Source organism: Salmo salar, chromosome 09, assembly GCF_965601325.2.
Source record: "Salmo salar chromosome 09, fSalSal1, whole genome shotgun sequence".
Classification (NCBI taxonomy): domain Eukaryota; kingdom Metazoa; phylum Chordata; class Actinopteri; order Salmoniformes; family Salmonidae; genus Salmo; species Salmo salar.
Window position 1 is genome coordinate 97790001 of NC_138299.1, and position 25058 is coordinate 97815058.

General features: G+C 46.1%; 1 protein-coding gene across 2 annotated transcripts in view; it reads left to right on the forward strand.

The window, feature by feature from the left end:
- Positions 1–24734, forward strand: part of gabrb2a (gamma-aminobutyric acid type A receptor subunit beta2a) — a 193196-nt gene extending 168462 nt beyond the window's left edge. The window contains exons 6-10 of one of the 2 annotated variants that reach the window (XM_045724206.2): positions 3657–3794; positions 4314–4466; positions 18668–18912; positions 19237–19377; positions 22468–24734. In XM_045724206.2, coding sequence (XP_045580162.1) covers positions 3657–3794; positions 4314–4466; positions 18668–18912; positions 19237–19377; positions 22468–22854 — 1064 coding nt within the window. In that variant the 3' untranslated portion in view covers positions 22855–24734. The remainder of the gene's footprint in view (positions 1–3656; positions 3795–4313; positions 4467–18667; positions 18913–19236; positions 19378–22467) is intronic. The other variant, XM_045724207.2, reaches the window with a different exon arrangement.
- The last annotated feature ends 324 nt before the right edge of the window (positions 24735–25058 follow it).

Here is a 25058-nt window from a genome sequence, read left to right on the forward strand (position 1 = left end):
AATGGAAGGAAACTAACTCTAAAGAGACAGTTATAAATGTGAGGAAACTAAAACTAAAGTGACAGTTATAAATGGAAGGAAACTAACACTAAAGAGACAGTTATAAATGGAAGGAAACTAACACTAAAGAGACAGTTATAAATGGAAGGAAACTAACACTAAAGCGACAGTGATAAATGGAAGGAAACTAACACTAAAGAGACAGTTATAAATGGAAGGAAACTAACACTAAAGAGACAGTTATAAATGGAAGGAAACTAACACTAAAGAGACAGTTATAAATGTGAGGAAACTAACACTAACGAGACAGTTATAAATGGAAGGAAACTAACACTAAAGAGACAGTTATAAATGTGAGGAAACTAACACTAAAGTGACAGTTATAAAAGCGATGCAGGTGTGAAACAACACATCAGATCCCACAGCATGGTGGATGGGGCTGATTGGAGTGATACTGGGTTGTTGTACTGGTACTGTGGATAAACCCAGCCAGACGGTTCCTACCGCATAGTAGTAGTGGACTGTAGTTGGTGCTGCGTGGATTATATCATTTGGTGCTGCGTGGATTATATCAATTGGTGCTGCATTTATTATATCAGCTGGTGCTGCGTGGATTATATCAGTTGGTTCTGCGTGGATTATATCAGTTGGTGCTGCGTGGATTATATCAACTGGTGCTGCATGCTTTTACACAGAGATTAGGTATAGTACTATGTTTTTGGCTTGGGCTGGGTTGTCGTTTGATACTGGTAGTTTTTCTATTCTGTCCTATCTGAGCCATAACTGTCAGACTAGGCATTACAAATCTCAATGATAGACATGCCAAAACAATGACTAGCTACGTTGGTGTCAGAAGTGGGATGGGCTGTATTTTAATAGTGGTAGTGTTTCTATAGTATCTGATTCTTCATCCATCCGTCACAGTTAGTAATAGATATCTCACTGACTGACTGGCCACACCAATACATTGACCAGCTATAGTGTCCTTAATCCTCTCACCACTCCTATCTAGCCATCTATCCTGGGTCAGAGCGAGGCAGTGGGAGAATTATGTCTTCATTTTTCAGAAATCAAAGGCTGAAAGTTTAATTATTCATTGCATCTAAATAGGTCACTGCCTCTTATTATGAGTGGCAAGCAGAGGAAGTAGTACACAGAAAAGGAAAGAGAGAGAGATAGAAAGAGAGAGGTGGTAGAGAGAGAGGCAGAGATATATGGAGAGAGAGAGGGATAGACATAAAAAGAGAGAGGGGTGAGACAGAGAGAGAGAGATAGAGAGAGGGGGTAGAGAGAGAAAGAGACAGGACAGGGGTGAGACAGAGAAAGAGAGAGATGTAGAGAGAGAGGGAGAGAAAAATGGAGAGAGACAGAGAGAGAGAGAGAGAGAGAGAGGAGAGAGAGGGGTGAGGGGGAGACAGAGAGAGAGAAAGGAGAGAGAGGGTAGAGAGAGAGGGGGGAGAGGGGGTAGAGAGAGAGAGATGGGGTAGAGAGAGCGAGAGAGAGAGTGGGGGAGAGGGGGTAGATGGAGAGAGGGGGGAGCGGGGGTAGATAGAGAGGAGAGAGAGAGAGGGAGACGGGGTAGAGAGATAGAGGGGGAGAGGGGGTAGAGAGAGAGAAGAGAGAGAGGGGGAGGGGTAGAGAGAGGGTGAGAGAGGGGGAGAGGGGGAAGAGAGAGAGGGAGAGGGGGAAGAGAGAGAGGGAGAGGGGGAGAGGAGGTAGAGAGAGAGGGAGAGAGAGAGGGGGAGATGGGGTAGAGAGAGAGGGGTAGAGAGAGAGGGAGAGGGGTAGAGAGAGAGCGAGCGTTATCACAAAATAAGGGTTAACACAACAGAAGGGATAACACAACAGAAGGGTTATCACAACAGAAGGGATAACACAACAGAAGGGTTATCACAACAGAAGGGTTATCACAACAGAAGGGTTAACACAACAGAAGGGTTAACACAACAGAAGGGTTATCACAACAGAAGGGTTATCGCAACAGAAGGGTTATCGCAACAGAAGGGTTAACACAACAGAAGGGTTATCACAACAGAAGGGATAACACAACAGAAGGGTTATCACAACAGAGGGGTTATCGCAACAGAAGGGTTAACACAACAGAAGGGTTAACACAACAGAAGGGTTATCACAACAGAAGGGTTAACACAACAGAAGGGTTAACACAACAGAAGGGATAACACAACAGAAGGGTTATCACAACAGAAGGGTTAACACAACAGAAGGGTTAACACAACAGAAGGGTTATCACAACAGAAGGGTTAACACAACAGAATGGTCCGTGAGTTCCTGCATGGGGTTTCATCCATATAAGCTGAACAGAGGAACTACACAGTTAGCTAACCATTTTTGGTCCCGTGAAATGTTCTTTGAAATCTCCCTTTATAATTGTATTTATTATTAAACCTAACAATATATTCTCCAGTAACATTTGACACAGCAGAATATAAATCGTTGATATAAATAGTAAACATTACAGGAACAAGAATAGAACCTTTGAGGAACAGTTGTCTACTCAACGTGTGTGAGAGCCTCGTGTCCCTGCCGTTTGACATAGACCATAGCCATTCCTACCATTCTGGCACTCTATGTTAATGTGGCGTGTGCTCTGAATCTCCACTACCTGGTGTTAGCAATGTATGTTATTCTTCAATAACACAAACTCCAAAGAAAATCCAGGGGAGGACAAATCAAAGAGGACAAATCATACAGGGAGGTAGATGGTCATTCTCCCCTGTCCTCAGTGATGCTCTCTCAGTGATTCTCTACTGTGATTCTCTCTCCAGTGATTCTCTCTCAGTGATTCTCTTCAGTGATTCTCTCTCAGTGATTCTCTCCAGTGATTCTCTCTTAGTGATTCTCTCCAGTGATTCTCTCTTAGTGATTCTCTCATGTGGTTCTCTCCAGTGATTCTCTCTCAGTGATTCTCTCATGTGGTTCTCTCCAGTGATTCTCTCTCAGTGATTCTCTTCAGTGATTCTCTCTCAGTGATTCTCTCCAGTGGTTCTCTCTCAGTGATTCTCTCCTGTGGGTCTCTCCAGTGATTCGCTCTCAGTGATTCTCTCCTGTGGTTCTCTCTCAGTGATTCTCTCTCAGTGATTCTCTCCAGTGATTCTCTCCTGTGGTTCTCTCCAGTGATTCTCTCTCAGTGATTCTCTCCCGTGGTTCTCTCCAGTGATTCTCCCTGTGGTTCTCTCTCAGTGATTCTCTCCTGTGGTTCTCTCCCGTGGTTCTCTCCAGTGATTCTCCCTGTGGTTCTCTCCAGTGATTCTCTCCTGTGGTTCTCTCTCAGTGATTCTCTCCTGTGGTTCTCTCTCAGTGATTCTCTCCTGTGGTTCTCTCCAGTGATTCTCTCCTGTGGTTCTCTCCAGTGATTCTCTCTCCAGAACAAAGGAACAGCATGTAGTTTTATAACCCAGCCCTAGTCTGTGGTTGACCAATTAGAATTCCTTGCAATAAAACAAGCCAATGGCCAAATAACAAGTATCCTATTTCAGAAGACATATTCCTCCCATGTCTCTGAACCATGGATCAATAATTCCCTATTACAGAAAAAACACTATTTCCATTGATCGTTAGTACTCTATTGACTTATGGTCCTTTTGACCTCTCGTTCTCTGTCTCTGCGTTGTGTATTTATCTTGGACATATTGCAGATGGATACACCACTGATGACATTGAGTTCTACTGGCGAGGGGGAGATGGAGCTGTGTCTGGGGTGGAGAGAATAGAGCTGCCTCAGTTCTCCATCGTGGACTACAAACTGGTCTCCAAGAATGTGGTCTTCTCTACAGGTACACGGTGGCGGCCATTTTGATACTTATTTAGCGTATGTGGGAACTCTTTCATGACTGTTGGAAAAGCATTCCTCATGAATGCTGGTTGAGAAAATGTCAAGAGTGTGCAAAGCTGTCATCAAGGCAAAGGGTGGCTACTTTGAAGAATCTAAAATCTAAAATATATTTTGATTTGGTTACATCTTTTTGGTTACTACATGATTCCATATGTGTTATTTCATAGTTTTGATGTCTTCACTATTATTCTACAATGTAGAAAATAGTAAAAATAAAGAAAAACCCTGGAATGAGTATGTGTGTCCAAACTTTTGATTGGTACTGTATATCTATGGGTAAACTGTAGCTTTTCAGGGGGTGATACACAGATATTCTGTATATTACCTTTCTCTGCTTTTTCAGTTCTGATTCCCTCTACTTCAGGTTATTATTTGTAAAAGACAATGTATTCTTAATGGTTTAGCTGGTTAAATAAAACAAATCAAATAAATACAGTTCTGTCTGTATTCCTCCATGCAGGTTCCTATCCCCGCCTGTCTCTGAGCTTCAAGCTAAAGAGGAACATCGGCTACTTTATCCTCCAGACCTACATGCCCTCTATCCTGATCACCATCCTGTCTTGGGTCTCCTTCTGGATCAACTATGATGCCTCCGCTGCCAGAGTGGCCCTGGGTAAGACTGCCCATCGATTCGATCAATAAAGTTAGCGAGATTTCATCAGTCAATCAACCAATCAATCCATCAATCAAATTAAACTTATACATTATAACGATGTTTACAAACGTTGTTGTCATAGTGTTTGCATCGTTCTAAATGAATAGAAGCATTCATATTCTGCCCTAAACCAGCTACGATTACAATTAGATAGATCCTTTGCACCTTGATCCTAATGACAGTCATATTAGTACAGTGAATGATTTGTGATACAGTAACCTAGATTATTGGCCGATAATAATGTAAAATACTTGATGAGGATAAGGTCCTAATGAGCGCCTCTGCCCATTGACCTGTGTCTGTTATTGACCCTTTATTATCCTAAAGAGCGCCTCTAATAACACAGATGATTTAATGTTCCAAACACAGTGGGTGTATTGGTCTAATAACACAGATGACTAACGTATCAAACACAGTGGGTGTATTGTTCTAATAACACAGGTGAATCGTGCCGTGACTAATACTAGGGCTGCGTACCAAATTACACCCTATTCCCTATATAGTGCATAACCTTTCACCAGAACCCCCATTGGGCTCTGATTAGAAAAAGTAGTGCACTATGTAGGGAATAGAGTGTCTTTTGGGACACATCCCAGATGGTTAAAGGGGCTAACACTGGGGTGCTTCTTATATCTACAGACACGGAGTCTGTAGCTTCCTGAAACATGTGGTTGGTCCCCTGGAATTTGAACAGAGACCCAATGCTCAGATACACACGCATGCACGCAAACACACACACACACACATATGAACGCACACACACACACACACACACACACACACACACACACACACACACACACACACACACACACACACACACACACACACACACACACACACACACACATGGGTTCATTGGGTCTGTAGAATGAGGATCTATATGTCCGTATAGGTTCATTAGGTCTGTAGAATGAGGATCTATATGTCCATATGGGTTCATTAGTTCTGTAAAGGTGCCAAACTACTACGCTACTATGCACTTGTTTACTACTCATGTCACAGTTGGCTGGTTCCCGAACCTGTACCAGGAGGACACAGGGTGATTCTGGTCCTTTATCACATATAGAATCAGATAGAAACTGTAGCTGATTTAAACTCCTTTGAACACCTGATACACACCTGACACACACCTGATACACACCTGAGACACACCTGATACACACCTGATAGACACCTGACACACACCTGATACACACCTGATACACACCTGATACACACATGAGACACACCTGAGACACACCTGAGACACACCTGAGACACACCTGATACACACCTGAGACACACACATGACACACACCTGACACACACCTGAGACACACCTGATACACACCTGAGACACACCTGAGAAACACCTGAGACACACCTGAGACACACCTGATACACACCTGAGACACACCTGAGACACACCTGATACACACCTGAGACACACCTGAGACACACCTGAGACACACCTGATACACACCTGAGACACACCTGAGACACACCTGAGACACACCTGATACACACCTGAGACACACCTGAGACACACCTGATACACACCTGATACACACCTGAGACACACCTGATACACACCTGAGACACACCTGAGACACACCTGAGACACACCTGATACACACCTGAGACACACCTGATACACACCTGAGACACACCTGAGACACACCTGAGACACACCTGAGACACACCTGATACACACCTGAGACACACCTGAGACACACCTGAGACACACCTGATACACACCTGACACACACCTGAGACACACCTGATACACACCTGAGACACACCTGATACACACCTGATACACACCTGAGACACACCTGATACACACCTGAGACACACCTGAGACACACCTGAGACACACCTGATACACACCTGAGACATACACCTGATACACACCTGATACACACCTGATACACACCTGATACACACCTGAGACATACACCTGATACACACCTGAGACACACCTGATACACACCTGATACACACCTGAGACACACCTGAGACACACCTGAGACACACCTGAGACACACCTGATACACACCTGATACACACCTGATACACACCTGAGACACACCTGAGACATACACCTGATACACACCTGAGACATACACCTGATACACACCTGAGACACACCTGACACACACCTGATACACACCTAATACACACCTTATACACACACCTGATACACACCTGATACACACCTGAGACACACACCTGAGACACACCTGAGACACACACCTGATACACACCTGAGACACACACCTGACACACACCTGAGACACACCTGAGACACACACCTGATACACACCTGAGACACACCTGATACACACCTGATACACACCTGAGACACACACCTGAGACACACACCTGAGACACACACCTGAGACACACACCTAAGACACACCTGACACACACCTGACACACACCTGAGACACACCTGATACACACCTGAGACACACCTGAGACACACCTGAGACACACCTGACACACACCTGACACACACCTGATACACACCTGAGACACACCTGAGACACACCTGAGACACACCTGAGACACACCTGATACACACCTGAGACACACCTGAGACACACCTGAGACACACCTGAGACACACCTGAGACACACCTGATACACACCTGAGACACACCTGAGACACACATCTGACACACACCTGAGACACACCTGATACTCACCTGATACACACCTGAGACACACCTGAGACACACCTGAGACACACCTGATACACACCTGAGAAACACCTGAGACACACCTGAGACACACCTGATACACACCTGAGACACACCTGAGACACACCTGAGACACACCTGAGACAAACACCTGAGACACACCTGAGACACACCTGAGACACACCTGAGACACACCTGAGACATACACCTGAGACACACCTGATACACACCTGACACACACCTGATACACACCTGACACACACACCTGAGACACACCTGACACACACCTGATACACACCTGAGACACACCTGAGACACACCTGAGACACACCTGATACACACCTGATACACACCTGAGACACACCTGATACACACCTGAAACACACCTGATACACACCTGACACACACCTGAGACACACCTGATACACACCTGATACACACCTGATACACACACCTGATACACACCTGATACACACCTGACACACACCTGAGACACACCTGACAAACACCTGAGACACACCTGATACACACCTGAGACACACCTGATACACACCTAATACACACCTTATACACACACCTGATACACACCTGATACACACCTGAGACACACACCTGAGACACACCTGAGACACACACCTGATACACACCTGAGACACACCTGACACACACCTGAGACACACCTGAGACACACACCTGATACACACCTGAGACACACCTGATACACACCTGATACACACCTGAGACACACACCTGAGACACACACCTGAGACACACACCTGAGACACACACCTAAGACACACCTGACACACACCTGACACACACCTGAGACACACCTGATACACACCTGAGACACACCTGAGACACACCTGACACACAGCTGATACACACCTGATACACACCTGATACACACCTGAGACACACCTGAGACACACCTGAGACACACCTGATACACACCTGAGACACACCTGAGACACACCTGATACACACCTGAGACACACCTGATACACACCTGAGACACACCTGATACACACCTGAGACACACCTGAGACACACCTGAGACACACCTGATACACACCTGACACACACCTGAGACACACCTGATACACACCTGAGACACACCTGATAAACACCTGAGACACACCTGATACACACCTGAGACACACACCTGAGACACACCTGAGACACACCTGAGACACACCTGATACACACCTGATACACACCTGAGACACACCTGAGACACACCTGAGACACACCTGAGACACACCTGATACACACCTGAGACACACCTGAGACACACCTGAGACATACACCTGAGACACACCTGATACACACCTGACACACACCTGATACACACCTCACACACACCTGAGACACACCTCATACACACCTGATACACACCTGATACACACACCTGATACACACCTGATACACACCTGACACACACCTGAGACACACCTGACACACACCTGAGACACACCTGATACACACCTGAGACACACCTGACACAGACCTGATACACACCTAATACACACCTTATACACACACCTGATACACACCTGATACACACCTGAGACACACACCTGAGACACACCTGAGACACACACCTGATACACACCTGAGACACACACCTGACACACACCTGAGACACACCTGAGACACACACCTGATACACACCTGAGACACACCTGATACACACCTGATACACACCTGAGACACACACCTGAGACACACACCTGAGACACACACCTAAGACACACCTGACACACACCTGACACACACCTGAGACACACCTGATACACACCTGAGACACACCTGACACACACCTGACACACACCTGACACACACCTGACACACACCTCAGACACACACCTGAGACACACCTGAGACACACCTGATACACACCTGAGACACACACCTGACACACACCTGAGACACACCTGAGACACACACCTGAGACACACCTGATGCACACCTGACACACACCTGAGACACACCTGAGACACACACCTGAGACACACCTGATACACACCTGACACACACCTGAGACACACCTGAGACACACACCTGACACACACCTGATACACACCTGAGACACACACCTGACACACACCTGAGACACACCTGATACACACCTGAGACACACACCTGAGACACACACCTAAGACACACCTGACACACACCTGACACACACCTGACACACACCTGATACATACCTGACACACACCTGAGACACACCTGAGACACACCTGATACACACCTGATACACACCTGATACACACCTGAGACACACACCTGAGACACACCTGATACACACCTGATACACACCTGACACACACCTGAGACACACCTGAGACACAACTGATACACACCTGAGACACACACCTGATACACACCTGATACAAACCTGAGACACACACCTGATACACACCTGAGACACACACCTGAGACACACCTGAGACATACACCTGATACACACCTGATACATACCTGATACACACCTGATACATACCTGATACACACCTGATACACACCTGAGACACACCTGAGACACACCTGAGACACACCTGAGACACACCTGATACACACCTGAGACACACCTGATACACACCTGAGACACACACCTAAGACACACCTGACACACACCTGACACACACCTGATACACACCTGATACACACCTGACACACACCTGAGACACACCTGAGACTCACCTGAGTCACACCTGATACACACCTGACACACACCTGATACACACCTGATACACACCTGAGACACACACCTAAGACACACCTGACACACACCTGACACACACCTGACACACACCTGATACACACCTGATACACACCTGACACACACCTGAGACACACACCTGAGACACACCTGATACACACCTGATACACACCTGAGACACACCTGAGACACACCTGAGACACACACCTGATACACACCTGAGACACACACCTAAGACACACCTGACACACACCTGACACACACCTGATACACACCTGATACACACCTGACACACACCTGAGACACACCTGAGACACACCTGAGACACACACCTGAGACACACCTGATACACACCTGAGACACACCTGATACACAACTGAGACACACCTGACACACACACCTGAGACACACCTGATACACACCTGAGACACACACCTGAGACACACACCTGAGACACACACCTGAGACACACCTGATACACACCTGATACACACCTGATACACACCTGAGACACACCTGATACACACCTGACACACACCTGAGACACACACCTGAGACACACACCTAAGACACACCTGACACACACCTGACACACACCTGACACACACCTGATACACACCTGACACACTCCTGAGACACACCTAAGACACACCTGAGACACACCTGAGACACACCTGATACACACCTGACACACACCTGACACACACCTGACACACACCTGAGACACACACCTGATACACACCTGACACACACCTGATACACACCTGATACACACCTGATACACACACCCGAGACATACACCTGAGACACACCTGAAACACACCTGACACACACCTGATACACACCTGACACACACCTGAGACACACCTGAGACACACTTGATACACACCTGATACACACCTGTCACACACCTGAGACACACTTGTGACACACACCTGATACACACCTGATACACACCTGAGACACACACCTGATACACACCTGATACACACCTGAGACACACCTGAGACACACCTGATACACACCTGAGACACACACCTGAGACACACCTGAGACACACCTGAGACACACCTGATACACACCTGATACACACCTGAGACACACCTGAGACACACCTGAGACACACCTGAGACACACCTGAGACACACCTGATACAAACACCTGAGACACACCTGAGACACACCTGATACACACCTGAGACACACCTGAGACACACCTGAGACACACCTGAGACATACACCTGAGACACACCTGATACACACCTGACACAAACCTGACACACACCTGACACACACACCTGAGACACACCTGACACACACCTGATACACACCTGAGACACACCTGATACACACCTGAGACACACCTTAGACACACCTGATACACACCTGATACACACCTGAGATACACCTGAGACACACCTGATACACACCTGAGACACACACCTGAGACACACCTGAGACACACCTGAGACACACCTGATACACACCTGATACACATCTGAGACACACCTGAGACACACCTGAGACACACCTGAGACACACCTGATACACACCTGAGACACACCTGAGACACACCTGAGACATACACCTGAGACACACCTGATACACACCTGACACACACCTGATACACACCTCACACACACCTGAGACACACCTCATACACACCTGATACACACCTGATACACACACCTGATACACACCTGATACACACCTGACACACACCTGAGACACACCTGACACACACCTGAGACACACCTGATACACACCTGAGACACACCTGACACAGACCTGATACACACCTAATACACACCTTATACACACACCTGATACACACCTGATACACACCTGAGACACACACCTGAGACACACCTGAGACACACACCTGACACACACCTGAGACACACCTGAGACACACACCTGATACACACCTGAGACACACCTGATACACACCTGATACACACCTGAGACACACACCTGAGACACACACCTGAGACACACACCTGAGACACACACCTGACACACACCTGACACACACCTGAGACACACCTGATACACACCTGAGACACACCTGAGACACACCTGACACACACCTGACACACACCTGACACACACCTGACACACACCTCAGACACACACCTGAGACACACCTGATACACACCTGAGACACACACCTGACACACACCTGAGACACACCTGAGACACACCTGAGACACACCTGAGACACACCTGAGCACACACCTGAGACACACCTGAGACACACCTGATACACACCTGAGACACACCTGAGACACACCTGAGCACACACCTGACACACACCTGATACACACCTGAGACACACACCTGACACACACCTGAGACACACCTGATACACACCTGAGACACACACCTGAGACACACACCTAAGACACACCTGACACACACCTGACACACACCTGACAAACACCTGATACATACCTGACACACACCTGAGACACACCTGAGACACACCTGATACACACCTGATACACACCTGATACACACCTGAGACACACACCTGAGACACACCTGATACACACCTGATACACACCTGACACACACCTGAGACACACCTGAGACACACCTGATACACACCTGAGACACACACCTGATACACACCTGATACAAACCTGAGACACACACCTGATACACACCTGAGACACACACCTGAGACACACCTGAGACATACACCTGATACACACCTGATACATACCTGATACACACCTGATACACACCTGAGACACACCTGATACACACCTGAGACACACCTGAGACACACCTGAGACACACCTGAGACACACCTGAGACACACCTGATACACACCTGAGACACACACCTAAGACACACCTGACACACACCTGACACACACCTGATACACACCTGATACACACCTGACACACACCTGAGACACACCTGAGACTCACCTGAGACACACCTGATACACACCTGACACACACCTGACACACACCTGATACACACCTGAGACACACACCTAAGACACACCTGACACACACCTGACACACACCTGACACACACCTGATACACACCTGATACACACCTGACACACACCTGAGACACACACCTGAGACACACCTGATACACACCTGATACACACCTGAGACACACCTGAGACACACCTGAGACACACACCTGATACACACCTGAGACACACACCTAAGACACACCTGACACACACCTGACACACACCTGATACACACCTGATACACACCTGACACACACCTGCGACACACCTGAGACACACCTGAGACACACACCTGAGACACACCTGATACACACCTGAGACACACCTGATACACAACTGAGACACACACCTGAGACACATACCTGAGACACACACCTGAGACACACACCTAAGACACACCTGACACACACCTGAGACACACCTGAGACACACCTGAGACACACCTGAGACACACCTGAGACACACCTGATACACACCTGATACACACCTGAGACACACCTGAGACACACCTGAGACACACCTGATACACACCTGAGACACACCTGAGACACACCTGAGACATACACCTGAGACACACCTGATACACACCTGACACACACCTGATACACACCTCACACACACCTGAGACACACCTCATACACACCTGATACACACCTGATACACACACCTGATACACACCTGATACACACCTGACACACACCTGAGACACACCTGACACACACCTGAGACACACCTGATACACACCTGAGACACACCTGACACAGACCTGATACACACCTAATACACACCTGAGACACACACCTGATACACACCTGATACACACCTGAGACACACACCTGATACACACCTGAGACACACACCTGAGACACACCTGAGACATACACCTGATACACACCTGATACATACCTGATACACACCTGATACACACCTGAGACACACCTGATACACACCTGAGACACACCTGAGACACACCTGATACACACCTGAGACACACCTGATACACACCTGAGACACACACCTAAGACACACCTGACACACACCTGACACACACCTGATACACACCTGATACACACCTGACACACACCTGAGACACACCTGAGACTCACCTGAGACACACCTGATACACACCTGACACACACCTGATACACACCTGATACACACCTGAGACACACACCTGAGACACACCTGAGACACACCTGAGACACACCTGATACACACCTGATACACACCTGAGACACACCTGAGACACACCTGAGACACACCTGAGACACACCTGATACACACCTGAGACACACCTGAGACATACACCTGAGACACACCTGATACACACCTGACACACACCTGATACACACCTCACACACACCTGAGACACACCTCATACACACCTGATACACACACCTAATACACACCTGATACACACCTGACACACACCTGAGACACACCTGACACACACCTGAGACACACCTGATACACACCTGAGACACACCTGACACAGACCTGATACACACCTAATACACACCTTATACACACACCTGATACACACCTGATACACACCTGAGACACACACCTGAGACACACCTGAGACACACACCTGATACACACCTGAGACACACACCTGACACACACCTGAGACACACCTGAGACACACACCTGATACACACCTGAGACACACCTGATACACACCTGATACACACCTGAGACACACACCTGAGACACACACCTGAGACACACACCTGGGACACACACCTAAGACACACCTGACACACACCTGACACACACCTGAGACACACCTGATACACACCTGAGAAACACCTGACACACACCTGACACACACCTGACACACACCTGACACACACCTCAGACACACACCTGAGACACACCTGATACAAACCTGAGACACACACCTGACACACACCTGAGACACACCTGAGACACACACCTGAGACACACCTGATGCACACCTGACACACACCTGAGACACACCTGAGACACACACCTGAGACACACCTGATACACACCTGACACACACCTGAGACACACCTGAGACACACACCTGACACACACCTGACACACACCTGATACACACCTGAGACACACACCTGAGACACACCTGACACACACCTGATACACACCTGAGACACACCTGATACACACCTGAGACACACCTGAGACACACCTGATACACACCTGATACACACCTGAGACACACCTGAGACACACCTGATACACACCTGAGACACACACCTGAGACACACCTGAGACACACCTGAGACACACCTGATACACACCTGAGACACACCTGAGACACACCTGAGACACACCTGAGACACACCTGATACACACCTGAGACACACCTGAGACACACCTGAGACATACACCTGAGACACACCTGATACACACCTGACACACACCTGATACACACCTCACACACACCTGAGACACACCTCATACACACCTGATACACACCTGATACACACACCTGATACACACCTGATACACACCTGACACACACCTGAGACACACCTGACACACACCTGAGACACACCTGATACACACCTGAGACACACCTGACACAGACCTGATACACACCTAATACACACCTTATACACACACCTGATACACACCTGATACACACCTGAGACACACACCTGAGACACACCTGAGACACACACCTGATACACACCTGAGACACACACCTGACACACACCTGAGACACACCTGAGACACACACCTGATACACACCTGAGACACACACCTGAGACACACACCTGAGACACACACCTGACACACACCTGACACACACCTGAGACACACACCTGACACACACCTGACACACACCTGAGACACACCTGATACACACCTGAGACACACCTGAGACACACCTGACACACACCTGACACACACCTGACACACACCTAACACACACCTGACACACACCTCAGACACACACCTGAGACACACCTGATACACACCTGAGACACACACCTGACACACACCTGAGACACACCTGAGACACACCTGACACACACCTGAGACACACCTGAGACACACACCTGAGACACACCTGATACACACCTGACACACACCTGAGACACACCTGAGACACACACCTGACACACACCTGACACACACCTGATACACACCTGAGACACACACCTGACAAACACCTGAGACACACCTGATACACACCTGAGACACACACCTGAGACACACACCTAAGACACACCTGACACACACCTGACACACACCTGACACACACCTGATACACACCTGACACACACCTGAGACACACCTGAGACACACCTGATACACACCTGATACACACCTGATACACACCTGAGACACACACCTGAGACACACCTGATACACACCTGATACACACCTGACACACACCTGAGACACACCTGAGACACACCTGATACACACCTGAGACACACACCTGATACACACCTGATACACACCTGAGACACACACCTGATACACACCTGAGACACACACCTGAGACACACCTGAGACATACACCTGATACACACCTGATACATACCTGATACACACCTGATACACACCTGAGACACACCTGATACACACCTGAGACACACCTGAGACACACCTGATACACACCTGAGACACACCTGATACACACCTGAGACACACACCTAAGACACACCTGACACACACCTGACACACACCTGATACACACCTGATACACACCTGACACACACCTGAGACACACCTGAGACTCACCTGAGACACACCTGATACACACCTGACACACACCTGATACACACCTGATACACACCTGAGACACACACCTAAGACACACCTGACACACACCTGACACACACCTGACACACACCTGATACACACCTGATACACACCTGACACACACCTGAGACACACACCTGAGACACACCTGATACACACCTGATACACACCTGAGACACACCTGAGACACACCTGAGACACACACCTGATACACACCTGAGACACACACCTAAGACACACCTGACACACACCTGACACACACCTGATACACACCTGATACACACCTGACACACACCTGAGACACATCTGAGACACACCTGAGACACACACCTGAGACACACCTGATACACACCTGAGACACACCTGATACACACCTGAGACACACCTGACACACACACCTGAGACACACCTGATACACACCTGAGACACACACCTGAGACACACACCTGAGACACACACCTGAGACACACCTGATACACACCTGATACACACCTGAGACACACCTGATACACACCTGACACACACCTGAGACACACACCTGAGACACACACCTAAGACACACCTGACACACACCTGACATACACCTGATACACACCTGACACACTCCTGAGACACACCTAAGACACACCTGAGACACACCTGAGACACACCTGATACACACCTGACACACACCTGACACACACCTGACACACACCTGAGACACACACCTGATACACACCTGAGACACACCTGATACACACCTGACACACACCTGATACACACCTGATACACACCTGATACACACACCCGAGACATACACCTGAGACACACCTGACACACACCTGACACACACCTGATACACACCTGATACACACCTGACACACACCTGAGACACACCTGAGACACACTTGATACACACCTGATACACACCTGTCACACACCTGAGACACACTTGTGACACACACCTGATACACACCTGATACACACCTGAGACACACACCTGATACACACCTGATACACACCTGAGACACACACCTGAGACACACCCGACACACACCTGAGACACACCTGAGACACACACCTGAGACACACCTGATACACACCTGAGACACACACCTGATACACACCTGACACACACACCTGAGACACACACCTGAGACACACCTGATACACACCTGATACACACCTGAGACACACCTGATACACACCTGACACACACACACCTGATACACACCTGATACACACCTGATACACACCTGAGACACACCTGCTACACACCTGCTACACACCTGATACACACCTGATACACACCTGAGACACACCTGATACACACCTGATACACACCTGATACACACCTGACACACACCTGAGACACACCTGAGACACACCTGAGACACACCTGATACACACCTGAGACACACCTGATACACACCTGAGACACACCTGAGACACACCTGAGACACACCTGAGACACACCTGAGACACACCTGATACACACACCTGAGACACACCTGATACACACCTGATACACACCTGAGACACACCTGAGACACACCTGAGACACACACCTGAGACACACCTGAGACACACACCTGAGACACACACCTGAGACACACCTGATACACACCTGAGACACACCTGATACACACCTGAGACACACCTGATACACACCTGATACACACCTGAGACACACCTGATACACACACCTGAGACACACCTGACACACACCTGAGACACACCTGATACACACCTGAGACACACCTGATACACACCTGAGACACACCTGATACACACCTGAGACACACCTGAGACACACCTGATACACACCTGAGACACACCTGATACACACCTGAGACACACCTGACACACCTGAGACACACCTGATACACACCTGAGACACACCTTAGACACACCTGATACACACCTGAGACACACCTGACACATAATAATATATCCATTATTTTGGTGAATGCAGTGATTGTAAAGGTAAAATGTGATCTCCAGGTATCACTACGGTGTTGACCATGACCACCATCAACACCCATCTGAGAGAGACTCTTCCTAAGATCCCCTACGTCAAGGCCATAGACATGTACCTGATGGGCTGCTTTGTGTTCGTCTTCCTGGCCCTGCTGGAGTACGCCTTTGTCAACTACATCTTCTTTGGACGGGGGCCCCAGAGGCAGAAGAGGGCCGCCGAGAAACTAGCCGTCGCCAACAACGAGAAACTCCGACCCGACCCCAATAAGGTTGGTGTCTCCGGATAGAAAGGGAGTAGGGTCAGATTGTTCTAGGGAGGTTGTGTTTTGGTGTAATGAGGTGTGGGATGCAGTTGGAGAACACAGGTTATTCTTTCTCTCAAGGTCAATGTGATGCTTCTGTGATCAACTGTTGACTTGATGTCCTTTACCAGGGTTCTACTACACCTCCATTTCCCATTGGTGTAGCCATGTGTATCTATCAACCACAGTTCAATGAAAATACATCTTTATTAGTTAGACCAGGATCTGACAACATCTGACAGCAAGCTGCGATTTCTCCATGGTAACAGTGCTGATTTTGTATGCTTGCAGTGGATGGTGGGAAATGTAGTTCAGAGAGATGATGCTCTGTATGCCAGAATGAAACAGAGGGAAATTGACGCGTATGACACGATGTGGGATCCCATCTTTGTGGACGATGCCGCATTAGGACTAGGCGAGCAAAGAAATAAGGTACTGGAAGGTTTTGAAAGTCAAAACTTTAACAAATGTCATCAATCTGAATCAACCCCCCCGATCAGAGGAAAATACTGTAGTATTTTTGTGCATTTCTTTAATTTTATTCTATAGATTTTTAAAGGCAACTTTAATCATCACTTCCCACCATTGTGTTTTTTTCCCTTCTCTTGATTTGCTCTTCATGCATTTTCCTGACAAACACGTCATAGTAGTGGTTAAGTAAATTACAGCATTTGGGACGCATCCTACATCTCAGTCAAAATATTATACACCTTAAATTGATGGGAAACCTAAAAAATGAAGGGATAGGAAATGCTGGTTGTAATTGCAAGCTACTCCAACGTTAATATTGGTGTAACAGAAAAATGTATGTCTGAGGTAAATTGATTACACTCCCAAATAACAAGTGAAGCAATTGAAAGGAAATGAGATGGTTAGTGACATATTATCGCTCAGCCTGACAGAGAAGAAAAAGAGAGACGATTATTTCTCATTCTGAGTTTTGTCCAACTGAGTGGCCTTGGAACAGAGTACAAACAACAGATATCATTAAGAATTTGTTTTTTCAACTAATAAGTTTGAAAATCTTTTTTTAGTTAGAGATGTTTTGTTTGCTTCTGAAGTCAGGCTATGGATGAAGAAACTTCTGATCCACTTCCTCAGTCCTCACAACGTCTCTCCTAACCTAAACCTACCTTTGACCCATGAACCTTCAACCTTAACCTCTCCTTCATCTTTGCAATATTTCCTTATTACTATTTCTCTCAACCTTTTATCCTCTCACATTTCTTCCTTTTGTTTACGTTGTTTGTTTACTTGGTTTGTCTTGTTCTGACTAGACAGAACGTTAACCACATGCTGGCTGAAATTATGACATGACAATGAAGATGATTTCTCAGAAACTGTTGATTTGTATTTATGTACATACATACAGTACCAGTCAAAAGTTTGGACACACCTACTCATTCAAGAGTTTTTCTTTCTTTTTTTACTATTTTCTACATTGTAGAATAATAATGAAGACATCAAAACAATGAAATAACACATATGGAATCATGTAGTAACCAACAATTCTTCAAAGTAGCCACCCCTTTGCCTTGATGACAGCTTTGTACACTCTTGACATTCTCTCAACCAGCTTCACCTGGAATGCCTTTCCAACTGTCTTGAAGGAGTTCTCACATATGCTGAGCACTTGTTGGCTGCTTTTCTTTCACTCTGCGGTCCAACTCATCCCAAACCATCTCAATTGCGTTGAGGTTGGGTGATTGTGGAGGATAGGTAATCTGATGCAGCATTCCATCACTCTTCTTCTTGGTCAAATAGCCCTTACACAGCCTGGAGGTGTGTTTGGTCATTGTCCTGTTGAAAAACAAATTGTAGTCCCACTAAGTGCAAACCAGATGCGATGGTGTATTCCTGCAGAATGCTGTTAGCCATGCTGGTAAAGTATGCCTTGAATTCTAAATAAATCACAGACAGTGTCACCAGCAAAGCACCCCCACACCATCACAACTCCTGCTCCATGCTTCACGGTGAGAATCACACATGCGGATATCATCTGTTCACCTACTCTGCATCCCACAAAGACACGGGGGTTGGAATCAAAAATCTCAAATTTGGACTCATCAGACCAAGGGACAGATTCCCACCGGTCTAATGTCCATTGCTTGTGTTTCTTGACCCAAGCAAGTCTCTTATTATTATTAGTGTCCTTTAGTAGTGATTTCTTTGCAGCAATTTGACCATGAAGGCCTGATTCACACAGTCTCCTCTGAGCAGTTGAGGTTGAGATGTCTCTGTTACTTGAACTCTGTGAAGCATTTATTTGGCCTGAAATTTCTGTGGCTGGTAACTTTAATAAACTTATCCTCTGCAGCAGAGGTAACTCTTCCTTTCCTGTGGTGGTCCTCATGAGAGACAGTTTCATCACAGCGCTTGATGGATTTTGCGACTGCACTTGAAGAAACCTTTCTGGATTGACTGACCTTCAGGTCTTAAAGTAATGATGGACTATCATTTCTCTTTGCTTATTTGAGCTGTTCTTGCCATAATATGGACTTGGTATTTTACCAAATAGGGCTATCTTCTGTATACCACCCCTACCTTGTCATAACACAACTGATTGGCTCAAACGCATTAAGAAGGAAAGATATTCCACAAATTAACTTTTAACAAGGTACACCGGTTAATTTAAATGCATTCCAGGTGACTACCTCATGAAGCTGGTTGAGAGAATGCAAAGAGTGTGCAAAGCTGTCATCAAGGCAAAGGGTGGCTACTTTGAAGAATCTCAAATATAAAATACATTTTGATTTCTTTAACACTTTTTTGGTTACTACTTGATTCCAAATGTGTTATTTCATAGTTTTGATGTAGAGAATAGTATGTAGAGAATAGTAAAAATAAACAAAAACTCATGAATGAGCAGGTGTGTCCAAACTTTTGACTAGTACTGTGTATATATATATACACACACACATATGTATATACACACACACACACACACATATATATATATATATATGTATTTATATATATATATATATTTATATATATATATAGATATTTATTTATATCTATATATTTATTTATATATATTTATATATCTATTGGATCTTCACAGGATTGTCAACATATACTTATGTGTAATGACTAGCTATTGATTTATATAAATAGAATCTATAATTAAATGTGACATTTTATGGTAAATACACTATGCTCTACATTGCTGCTGTAAATGAAATGTGTCCCATTAGTACTACCACAGAACAATACTGTACGTGATGATCCCCTCAATTATTAACTAAGAGAAAAACACATTCTTCATAAAACACACACAAATAGTGCCTTTTAATTAACCGTAAAGATAGACACGTTTTAAGTATTTTAAGTGATCGTAGATTATTTAAGAATAAGATGACCTATGAACCATGCCTCATTTTATCTATCCGTAAATATAGACATCTTTTAAATATTTAAAGTAAGGATAGATTATGATGATGTATAGATGACGTATGAACCTTGCCTACATTCACTTCCTCTCACGGCCCCTCCTCTTCCTCCCCCCTCCTCCTATCACAGATGACCACCTCCCTGACTGATGACAACATCCTGTTTGGTTCCCTGGAGATGAAGAACGAGATGGGGGGTGTTCCTCCTGAGCTGTCCAGGTCCCTGGGCCCTGGGGGTCTGGGTGACCCCCGCAACACCATGCTGGCCTACGACAGCTCCACGCTGCAGTACCGTAGGGCCGCCATGGCCCGCCAGAACTACGGCGGCGGACCCCACAGCGCCCTGGAGCGCCACGCCACCCAGAAGAAGTCCCGCCTACGGAGACGGGCCTCGCAGCTCAAGGTCAACATCCCTGACCTGGCTGATGTGAACTCTATCGACAAGTGGTCCAGGATGATCTTCCCTACCGTGTTCTCCTTCTTTAACGTGATCTACTGGCTCTACTACGCTCACTAAGGAGAGATGAATGGAGGGATATCATGGATGAGAGAGAGAGAGAGAAAGAGAGAGAGAGAGAGAGAGAGAGAGAGAGAGAAACAGCACACCTATTATTTTGCTGATTCATTTTAAAGAAATGTAAGGAAAATGGTTTTGGAAGGAAGGAGCTCTAAACCCGGACACTTCTTCTACAGTCTGCTTCTATCTGCCGTGACTCTTTTCTGATCTGGGAATAACCTCTAATGACTGACTGACACTTCAACAGAGGAGAGGAGAGATTTTAAAAAGACAAGACAGACATGGTGCCTGTTCCTGAAGAAATGTCCATTTATCACTCTAATATTTGTCATTCGTAGCTTAACTCTCTGTGGATCAAATATTTATGCTTGTGTTTGCATATACTTTAAGGATTTGTTTAGTTTTAGTCTATGTATTTCGTTCATAGCCAAGCTATCTGCATCCAGGAAAGCTTTTCTCGAGGGTTTTAAAGGGGTTCATCCTTGATTAAACTATATTCCTGTAGTTATTGTAATACAAAAACATTCTTTAAAAAGCATGCTTCTATTTCATTTCTGCTGCATCTCCATCTTTATCGATGGAGCACAAAGCATTTCAGTTTTTAACTAGTTGAGGTTTTTTCTTCTGTGTAGCAAACAGTGTCTGCAGAATTCTTTTCACCCCCCTACTGTAGCTTAGGCTGAGCTTGGGGTTCAATTGGGGACCAACAACAATGGGCTACTGTAAGTGATAGTACCGCAGATGGTCAATAGGGGGCACTCTTCTCTATGGACATTCCAATGGGTCTTCAGTGTTGCCGTTTCTGTCCTGCCAATTTGTGGGTTCATGACCTTTAACCTAGAGATTATGACCCATCATCCATTCTGGCCATTGAAGTTCCCATGAAGGTTTCATATGTAAAAGTGTGGTACGACCGTGGATCTTGAAGCTCTAACCTGCCAAGTGTTTTTTGATCTGACTTTGTTGTACTGACAGAATCTAGTAGTCCATCACATCAAACTGCCCTGGTTTAAAGAGAGAGACAGTACTGTATAACCCTTGCCTCTGCATTGCCAGTGTGGGTGGCATCAAGGGGAGAGAATGGCTTTATTTATTTATTACCCAGGGGGGTTCTTATTTACATTGCTGATGGATATCAAGAGAGCTAAACCCATCTTTCATTGCAATGAAAGTTGCTGCATAAATCTAGTAATCCACAATCATATCAATAGAGTTTATTGGTTCTAGAACTTTGACATGTTCCATTGTGATTAGGTTTTATGTTTTGATGAATTGTAGATATAATGTTTTAAAAATCATGTTATAAAGGACATGGTCCATTTTTATAAACTAAATATTCATGAAAAGCCAGATGTATAAATATTATGAATGAATTATATATTTAAATGGGTCTGTTGTTGTTTTTTGCAGTCTAACTAACAGGTAAAATGTACCGTGGCCGGATTATAAAAATAAAAAATCTTAAATTCATCGAAGGAAAAAAAAAATATATAATTTTTCCTGACACTTTACTTTGTACTTGGAGTTTTTTCTTTGTTTATATTTCTTATTTTTTCCCATTTCTTTCTACTTTTAAAAGCAGCTACTTGGCAGCAAGGAAACTGAAGCTCTACCACTACCAACTACCAGACACTAATAAACCATTAGTCTTTTTATGCATGGCTCAAAACCATTTTTTTCTCTCCAGAAATGACTGTGACAGGAATCAACCCGAGGTGAATCAACAACGTTACCACGACGCATCAGGCATATTTTCTACAAAGTTCCTGTAAATTCCAATTGTAATATTTCATAATAATGACTAATGTAAATAACTTGTGTATTGATTGTCAGCCATTATGAAGATGTACCTAAATTCAATTAAAACTCAATTCAGCCTATATGTTAGTTCATTTACCGAATGCATGATAAGACTGGGAGAGACTGTATGTATATAGAGGCTCTGGGAGGGAACAGGCAAACAAGCAAATGAGGGCTGCAGATGTAATCCTCTCTCTCTCTCTCTCTCTCTCTCTCTCTCTCTCTCTCTCTCTCTCTCTCTCTCTCTCTCTCTCTCTCTCTCTCTCTCTCTCTCTCTCTCTCTCTCTCTCTCTCTCTCTCTCCATAATGGGTTCAGAACACAGCAGTTCATCCATTTCTCTGGTCAACTAGTAGTGGGGTTGTTATGGTGTGGGGCTGGGACATGACTCAGTGTGGAGCCTCAT